We start from the raw sequence: 9,859 nt of genomic DNA, 5'->3' as shown, positions 1-9,859 counted from the left end.
TTATACACAGGTTAAAATAGAGACTACACCCCGTAGGAGCGGAAACCCAGAGTTGCCCCTGAAGTTACCTCGCTAAGCGAAAATCCAGCTTCGTAGTACAGGCCTCTGGTGTACACAGAGCTGGCTGAGACGGTACACACACACACACACACACACACACACACTCAGTCACACACACACACACACACTGCAAGAAGCTGGAGCTGGTGTACACAGAGCTGGCTGAGAAGGTACACACAAACACACACATGGTACACACTCACAAACATACACACACAGTACTCACACACATACACATCTCACACACACACATTACTCACACACACACACACACACACACACACACACACACACACACACACACACACACACACACACACACAGGACAATATTTCATTAAATATTAAATATAACATCTTATATGACTTTATACCTTTAAACACATCACAACTTGTATTACACCATAATAACATCTGAATGAATGTTTAGTGATGAAATGTCTTCTTGAATAACAGTCATTATTAGAAACAAACATAAGAAAGTTAATTCTGCATCATGTAAACTCCAAAGGGAGTCCGGTTGGTTCTCACCATAAAAGGCTGAGCCCGTTAACACTTTAGCCCTTTCAGCTCATTCACCCGATTGGTGAACGCGCCTGTCAATCACACTGATGCCCTCCACTGATTGGTCAGACCTGCGGTTGGTTTCCCGCCCCCGAGCCTTTATCCCTCCTTCTCCTCGTGCCTCCCAGAACCTTCCAGTCTGAAGATCCTGCACGCGCTGTCAAAATGATGGGCCAGCAGGTTTTAGTGCTCAGTAAGTACCGATATATACTTTAAATGTACTTTAACATGCATTCTCTGACGGGGGGGATGTGCGTTGTGATTATCGGCGAGATGTGTAGCCGGTAACCGGGAGAGCTGCCGGGCTGCGACACAAAGAGGAACCGGAGCTAGCGGAGCTAATGTGGCTATATGCTAAATCCTAGTCGGGTTAACATCAGTGAGCTAACCGGCTAACAGCTAACCATGTGGCTAACCGCTAACTGTTAGCATCACTGAGCAGCTAATCCCATAATACAGAACTGTTATTTGTTAGCGAAGTCACTATGAGTTTATAAATGCAGTAAAAACTACAATATTTGCCTTTTGAAATATATTTGAGTGGAAGAATAGAGAATGCGTTAAATAAATACAAATATTAAATTACAAATATATTAAAGTAGTTAAATACAATACTTGACTACGCTCCGTTACTTTCCATCACTGTCCTTATTCTGAGATGGTTTAATAAGTTAAGTATATATTTATTCCATCTTTGTCTATAATCAGTTAGATATTAAATGACTCTTTGGATGTTTTTGAAACTAAAAAGGCGACACTTTATTCACCATAAAACAGAGATGGTTGGAGCTAGCAGCTAGCCCCTGACGGTGCTAAAAACCTGCTTTTAATGTGGCTGTTATTCAGACACTATCTGGTTTAATATTCACACTGTATGTTCAAGATGTCTAACAGATCTGTGCAGGAAACACACTTCATATCCCGGGTGATTCACTGTTCTCCGGTGTCTTTGTCAGCCGGATAAACGCGCAGTCATCCAGCATCATGCTAAGCTAACACTTTAGCATCGTCAGTTAGCCTCATTGCGTGTAAATGTTTTTATTTTTTTTATAATTGAATAGCTTTAGATGAGCAGTGTTTTCAGATGTGTTTACAAATAGTGAGATGAGAGCTAACGGGGCTAATGCTAACACAATGTGCTGCAGTCAGCCACACCCTCACTGAGGAACCATCCCATAATATATCTGAATGAGCTGCTACCAGGTGCTGTCATGGTGCTCACAGGCTGCTCACAGGCTGCTCACAGGAAGTATAAAGTCTGTTATTAGTAGTAGTTAAAATGTGAATTAAACAGTATCATTGTTAGTATATATTATTTTTATTGTTTAACAGATGTTGGTCATAGTTTAAATGTAAGCTTTTAACAAGCATCACTTCCAACACTTTTATTAAACATATCTGGCATTGGGATATATATATTTTAAAAATCCTCTGGAGCAGAGAGAGGAGCTGGGGATTGTTGTTGTTGATTCATGGATCGATGTTTCTTCAAAAACACTAAACTCACAACTTCAAATGAAAGCGTTTAGTTTATTTAATACAAGAGCACATGTTCGATGTGAAAAGTGACGGTGGATATAGATTAGTTGCAAGTTGGTGCTATTTAGATATAAAGTGCTTTAACACCTTGAATTTCAGTTTTTGAAGAAATATTGTTTTCCGGCATCACTTACTGGGGAAATTCGCATTTTGGTTTGAGGGCGCACTCCGAGTGAGAGGGGGCAGGGACCCCGAACCGAGTGAGAGGGGGCAGAGACCCCGAACCGAGTGAGAGGGGGCAGAGACCCCGAACCGAGTGAGAGGGGGCAGAGACCCCGCACAGAGTGAGAGGGGGCAGAGACCCCGCACAGAGAGAGCTTCCTGCACCTCCTGGGTCTCGTGTCTTAGCTCTGGACAGACGTCACGACTCTTTCCTTCTGTGTATATAAATGTCTTCTCTTCCTCACAGACCAGAACATGAAGAGGGAGTCGGGCCGTAAGGTCCAGACGGGGAACATCGGCGCCGCCAAGGTCTGTGTTTCTGCATCTCATCAAAGCTCAGACTGCGTGCTCTCACTTTGAAATGCTGTCAGGATGTTACACGCTGCTGAGCCATATCGATTATAAGAGTTATATTAAGAGTTCCCAATATTCATTAAAGGTTTGGTATTAAATCACAGAGCGCCTGCAGACTGAACCGAGGAACTCGCTCATGGTGCTGATGTGTGTTCAGATGTTTCTTTAATGCATGTGTAATGAAGTCTTTAATTGATTAATGATTGTTTTATTTTAAATTGATGGTTTTAAATGTGCTATATGAATAAATGTGACTTGTGTGTTTCAGACGATCGCTGATGTGATCCGGACTTGCCTCGGCCCGCGGGCCATGATGAAGGTCAGCCTGCAGAGCACTCACTCTAACACACACTTCAATATGACCTAGTCTAAACTGCACACACACACACACACTCACTCACTCACTCACTCACTCTAACACACACACTCTCTAACACACACACTCTCTAACACACACACTCTCTAACACACACACTCTCTAACACACACACTCTCTAACACACACACTCTCTAACACACACACTCTCTAACACACACACTCTCTAACACACACACTCTCTAACACACACACTCTCTAACACACACACTCTCTAACACACACACACACTCACTCACTCACTCACTCACTCACTCACACACACACTCTCTAACACACACACACACACACACTCTCGAACACACTTCAATATGACCCAGTCTAAACTACACACACACACACTTCAACGACCCAGTCTAAATTGCACACACACACACACACACACACACACACACACACACACACACACTCTCTCCTGTCTCTCTCCAGCCGCTCACATCTTCTCTGTTTTATAATAAAGTGAGAGCCTAAACTCTTCCTCTGGGACGCAGGGACAGACTCAACATGTTTACAGACTTTTAAATGCAAAGCCATAATGCAGATTCATATTTAGAAAAGTATTTAAATGAATGAACTGTTCAGCAGGATTTATATTGAATTCCTTGTTTTGTGAGTAGATGCTGCTCGACCCCATGGGGGGCATCGTGATGACCAACGATGGAAACGCCATCCTGAGAGAGGTGAGCCCGAACACACTCAACTTTATTAACACGTCACAGACGGACAATAATAATCACCAGTCTGAGTTTAACGTGGACCAGCTGTGCATTGGAGCGGGTGCACTTTAAAACATTAAAGCATGTTTTTAAGTTGAGTATTATGGGATGTAACCAAGGCCCTCTCTGTCTCCATGGTAACAGATCCAGGTTCAGCACCCTGCAGCCAAGTCCATGATCGAGATCAGCCGCACTCAGGACGAGGAGGTGGGCGACGGCACCACGTCCGTCATCATCCTGGGTCCGTAGCATTATTAATATACAGAGCAGCAGGGTTTCTGGGGGTCCCTGAAGGCACCGTCTCCCTGGTCATACTGCTGAGTCATGTTCAGGACTCTTATTGATATTCCTGTGTGTGCAGCGGGGGAGATGCTGTCGGTGGCAGAGCAGTTCCTGGAGCAGCAGATGCACCCCACGGTGGTGATCAGCGCCTACAGACAGGCTCTGGACGACATCCTGGAGGCGCTGAAGGAGATCAGGTACAGCAGCACGCTCTTACTCTGAAAGGGCAGCACGCTCTTACTCTGAAAGGGCAGCACGCTCTTACTCTGAAAGGGCAGCACGCTCTTACTCTGAAAGGGCAGCACGCTCTTACTCTGAAAGGGCAGCACGCTCTTACTCTGAAGGGGCAGCACGCTCTTACTCTGAAAGGGCAGCACGCTCTTACTCTGAAAGGGCAGCACGCTCTTACTCTGAAAGGGCAGCACGCTCTTACTCTGAAGGGGCAGCACGCTCTTACTCTGAAAGGGCAGCACGCTCTTACTCTGAAAGGGCAGCACGCTCTTACTCTGAAAGGGCAGCACGCTCTTACTCTGAAAGGGCAGCACGCTCTTACTCTGAAAGGGCAGCACGCTCTTACTCTGAAAGGCAGCACGCTCTTACTCTGAAAGGGCAGCATGCTCTTACTCTGAAAGGGCAGCACGCTCTTACTCTGAAAGGGCAGCACGCTCTTACTCTGAAAGGGCAGCACGCTCTTACTCTGAAAGGGCAGCACGCTCTTACTCTGAAAGGGCAGCACGCTCTTACTCTGAAAGGCAGCACGCTCTTACTCTGAAAGGCAGCACGCTCTTACTCTGAAAGGGCAGCAGGAAGTGGTGATGGGGGGGGGGGGGACAACGTGGGACATTAATGCGTATCAACAACAAGACTAGTTTTTTAATGCTATTTTATTTCTGTTTGAGATGTTTACTTTTAGTTTCTCTAATGTACGATGTCAGAGAAATCACACATTTTACCAGAACTTCTTTTGTAACGTGTCTTATTTCGATTGAGAGGTTTACGTGGTGTGGTGATGTTTGTTTACGTGGTGATGTTTGTTTACGTGGTGATGTTTGTTTACGTGGTGATGTTTGTTTACGTGGTGTGGTGATGTTTGTTTACGTGGTGTGGTGATGTTTGTTTACGTGGTGATGTTTGTTTACGTGGTGATGTTTGTTTACGTGGTGATGTTTGTTTACGTGGTGATGTTTGTTTACGTGGTGATGTTTGTTTACGTGGTGATGTTTGTTTACGTGGTGATGTTTGTTTACGTGGTGATGTTTGTTTACGTGGTGATGTTTGTTTACGTTGTGTGGTGATGTTTGTTTACGTGGTGATGTTTGTTTACGTGGTGTGGTGATGTTTGTTTACGTGGTGTGGTGATGTTTGTTTACGTGGTGATGTTTGTTTACGTGGTGATGTTTGTTTACGTGGTGATGTTTGTTTACGTGGTGATGTTTGTTTACGTTGTGTGGTGATGTTTGTTTACGTGGTGATGTTTGTTTACGTGGTGTGTCTGTAATGCCCCCCAGCACCCCGGTGGACACGTCCGACCGCTCCATGATGCTGAAGATCGTGCACTCTGCCATCAACACCAAGGCTCTGAGCCGCTGGTCAGAGATGGCGTGCGGCATCGCGCTGGACGCTGTGCGCACCGTGGAGCTCGAGGACAACGGGCGCAAAGAGATCGACATCAAGAAGTACGCCAAGGTGGAGAAGGTCCCCGGAGGGTTCATGGAGGACTCGTGCGTGCTGCGCGGCGTCATGGTGAACAAAGACGTGACCCACCCTCGCATGAGACGCCTGATCAAAGAGCCCCGCATCATCCTGCTGGACTGCTCTCTGGAGTACAAGAAGGGGGAGAGCCAGGTACACACACACACACACACACACACACACACACACATACACACGGAGTACAAGAAGAGGGAGAGCCAGGTACACACACACTTCCTCCATTATTTTTCTAAATGTCCACATTTCAAATAATTGTGATTATTCTCTATTGATGTTTTAATGTAATCACGTGAAGGTGTAAGTAAGCGCTTTTATTTGTATTTTGTGTGCAGACGGACATAGAGATCAGTAAGGAGGAGGACTTCGCCCGGATCCTGCAGATGGAGGAGGAATACATCCAGCACATCTGTGAGGACATCATCCGCCTGAAGCCAGACTTGCTGTTCACCGAGAAGGGCATCTCAGGTACTCACACACACTCAGTCTCTCACACGCAGTCACTCGCAGTCTCACGCAGTCAGTCTCACACGCAGTCAGTCTCACACGCAGTCAGTCTCACACGCAGTCAGTCTCACACGCAGTCAGTCTCACACGCAGTCAGTCTCACACGCAGTCAGTCTCACACGCAGTCAGTCTCACACGCAGTCAGTCTCACACGCAGTCAGTCTCACTCGCAGTCAGTCTCACACGCAGTCAGTCTCACACACACTCAGTCTCTCACACGCAGTCACTCGCAGTCTCTCGCAGTCAGTCTCACACGCAGTCAGTCTCACACGCAGTCAGTCTCACACGCAGTCAGTCTCACTCGCAGTCAGTCTCACTCGCAGTCAGTCTCACTCGCAGTCAGTCTCACTCGCAGTCAGTCTCACTCGCAGTCAGTCTCACTCGCAGTCAGTCTCACTCGCAGTCAGTCTCACTCGCAGTCAGTCTCACGCGCAGTCAGTCTCACGCGCAGTCAGTCTCACGCGCAGTCAGTCTCACACGCAGTCACTCGCAGTCACACGCAGTCACACACACACACACGCAGTCACACTCAGACTCACACAGTCAGACACACTCTCACATAGGGCTGCACGATTTTGGGAAACAATCTAATTAGAACAATTCGATTTGCGATATTTGTTTTTAATCGACCCAACGGAAGTTTATTGTAAAATGCGGCCATATCTCCGGCTAGGAAGGTCGTATCAACATGCTCCCGTCTCTAGCACCCCCGCAGCCCGAGCTACGAGTGAAAGAACTAAACTTACAGGAAACTTCCGTTGGGTTGCTTTAAAGTCAAGCTTCAGTTTAAGATTCACCCTGTGATAGAAACATGTGATGGAGCCTTACTAACCTGACTCAGACGGTTCACCAAACCATCTAGAGCTCCATTGGAAGACCTTTGGAAAGGGCGGGCACTTTCAAAGATACTTTGCAATCACCTGCTATCATGGGCCACTTCTGATTGGTTAACAATGGCTGGTACATGTGAAGCACAGCATCTCCGATTGGTGTGGATGACTGACTCACAAGAAGAACAAACAATGTAAAAAAAATTGCAGGCTTTGCGATTTGATGATCGCATCATTTCAAATTTCAATCTTAAATCAATTAATCGTTCAACTCTACTACTCTGCCTGTAAAGGAAGGTAGGGGCTCTTATTGTGAAATCCACAGGAAGTGCAGTAGAGAACATAGGAGTTGTGGATGAGAGATTCAACATGTTCCTCTCCTCAGATCTGGCTCAGCACTACCTGATGAAGGCCAACATCACCGCCATCCGCCGTGTGAGGAAGACCGACAACAACCGCATCGCCAGGTAACTGCAGCCAATCAGCTGTCAGCATACATGACCTGCAGCCAATCGGCTGTCAGTCCGTACTGTGACAGTGCCAGAGCATGTAGTGCCATGTGATGTACCGTGGTGATATAAACATGTTATCAGTTGGCGTGTTATTGACGTGTTCTCCTCTCTCAGGGCGTGTGGCGCTCGTATCGCTAACCGCACTGACGAGCTGCGTGAAGAGGACATCGGAACCGGAGCCGGTCTGTTTGAGGTGAAGAAGATTGGAGACGAGTACTTCACCTTCGTCACAGAGTGCAAAGATCCTAAAGCCTGCACCATCCTGCTGAGAGGGGCCAGCAAGGAGATCCTGGCGGTGAGAACCCTTTAGAGAACCTGTTCTGTGATTAGAGACTGTATCTGATGAGGAACCCAGTGTGTCTGATGAGGAGCCTGTGTCTTTAGGAGGTGGAGAGGAACCTGCAGGACGCCATGCAGGTGTGCCGTAACGTTCTGTTGGAACCCGCCCTGCTGCCTGGAGGCGGCGCGGTGGAGATGGCCGTCTCTAAGCGTCTGATGGAGCGCTCTCGCTCTCTCACAGGCGTGGACCAGTGGCCCTACAGAGCCGTGGCCCACGCCCTGGAGGTCATCCCTAGAACCCTCATCCAGAACTGTGGAGCCTCCACCATCCGGGTGCTCACCTCTCTCAGGGTAAACAACAGCTTCATTAACAGCGTGTGTGTGTGTGTACCGAAAATATTCGTTATGGGCCCTTTGGTTCGGTACCGAAGTGTACCAGCATCATTGAAGTCTCCGGTTTGGGAACATCTTGGTTTTGCAGTTACGTACAAGGATGACGGACAAAGAGAGGTGGACCGAACCAAAGCTGTTTGTCGGCATTGTTCAAATAAAATTGGTTACGCGGCAATACATCAAACGTGCACACTCATTTGAAAAGGCATTACCCGAACGTGGATATCACCGGTACCAAAAGAAAACAGACTGAAGTGCAAACCCAACTCCCGCTAGCATTTAAGCCTCCACCACTCGCAACAAGTTCAGACCGAGACAAAGCTATTACAAACGCCAAATCTCCTTATGTTGCCATGGTAGCAAAGCGCTACCTGGCTGTATCTGCTACCTCTGTGGTATGAACGTGTGGGTAGTGTGGGTAGTGTGTGTGAACGCGTGGGTAGTGTGTGTACGTGTGTATAGTGTGGGTAGTGTGTGTGAACGCGTGGGTAGTGTGTGTACGTGTGTGGACAGTGTGTGTACGCGTGGGTAGTGTATGAACGTGTGTGTACGCGTGTATAGTGTGGGTAGTGTGTGGACGCGTGGGTAGTGTATGAACATGTGTATTAATGAGGTTGTGTTGTTGCAGGCGAAGCACACCCAGCCGGACAGTGTGAACTGGGGCGTGGACGGAGAGACCGGCTGCCTCTCTGATATGATGGAGCTGGGGATCTGGGAGCCGCTGGCAGTCAAAGCTCAGGTCTACAAGACCGCTGTGGAGGTGAGGCTCTCAGTACATTAATATCACCTGGGTTATTATCACCTGTATGTCCAGCAGTGACTCACCTGTCTCTCTCTACCTGGCTCTCTCTCTGCAGACGGCCATCTTGCTGCTGCGTATCGATGACATTGTCTCCGGTCACAAGAAGAAGGACAAAGACGGTCAGACGGGAGGACAGGGAGCGGAGTAGATCATCATCTGTCACTGAGAGAGTGTGTGTGTGTGCGTGTGTGTGTGGGGACCAGAAGACTCACTGAAACTAAAATAAACCGTCAATAAAAGTGAAAGTTAGAAACCTGTTTGTGAAGTTTGTTCTGATTATTGACAGATCAACGCTCCTCATTAACTGTAAGAAATAAACCCTTTTTCACATCACACCACCCGGCTGTTCTGTTTCAACTGTTATTTCATGCCATGGGAGAAAGTACCCGAGTCTACTTCACTAAAGTATTAATACCTCTGAGATGTTACTGAATCCAATCCACAGGAAGTAGAGAGGCAGTCGGCTTCGATGCTTCGTCCCTCGGAGCTGCAGCTCTCTGTGGCTTCAGGATCAGTCGTCACCGATTAGAAAGTCTGAGGTTTTCCTGTCAAACACCTTTAAATGAATAAAGCCATATAAGGTGTTGTGTTGATCCCAATTTGGGAAATGTCTGAGTTGCTAACGAGGCATAAGAGTAGAAATAAATAACTCTAAAATGTAAACGTCTCTGAAAAGAGTTATGCTGCAAAAAATAAATCCCAAATTGGGATCAATAAATCTAATCTCATTTAATGTTTAAATAGCAGTTTATAGTAAAACAGGTCAGAGTTATA

The 9,859-nt window shown here is 47.0% G+C and overlaps 1 protein-coding gene across 1 annotated transcript; it reads left to right on the top strand.

Annotated features, from left to right (window-relative positions):
• The first annotated feature begins 717 nt into the window (after window positions 1–717).
• Window positions 718–9,423, top strand: cct3 (chaperonin containing TCP1, subunit 3 (gamma)). The gene is made up of 13 exons (XM_079655500.1): window positions 718–816; window positions 2,572–2,633; window positions 2,947–2,997; window positions 3,672–3,734; window positions 3,915–4,011; window positions 4,132–4,249; window positions 5,561–5,897; window positions 6,098–6,230; window positions 7,485–7,566; window positions 7,726–7,906; window positions 7,996–8,241; window positions 8,912–9,043; window positions 9,141–9,423. The coding sequence occupies exons 1-13, from the start codon at window positions 789–791 to the stop codon at window positions 9,231–9,233; spliced, it is 1,623 nt and encodes a 540-aa protein (XP_079511626.1). The 5' UTR covers window positions 718–788; the 3' UTR covers window positions 9,234–9,423.
• The last annotated feature ends 436 nt before the right edge of the window (window positions 9,424–9,859 follow it).

The sequence above is a fragment of the Notothenia rossii genome (genome assembly GCF_949606895.1).
Source record: "Notothenia rossii genome assembly, chromosome: 10".
Lineage (NCBI taxonomy): Eukaryota > Metazoa > Chordata > Actinopteri > Perciformes > Nototheniidae > Notothenia > Notothenia rossii.
Note: the sequence above shows the minus strand (reverse complement) of the source record. Positions and strands in the feature narration are given on the sequence as shown.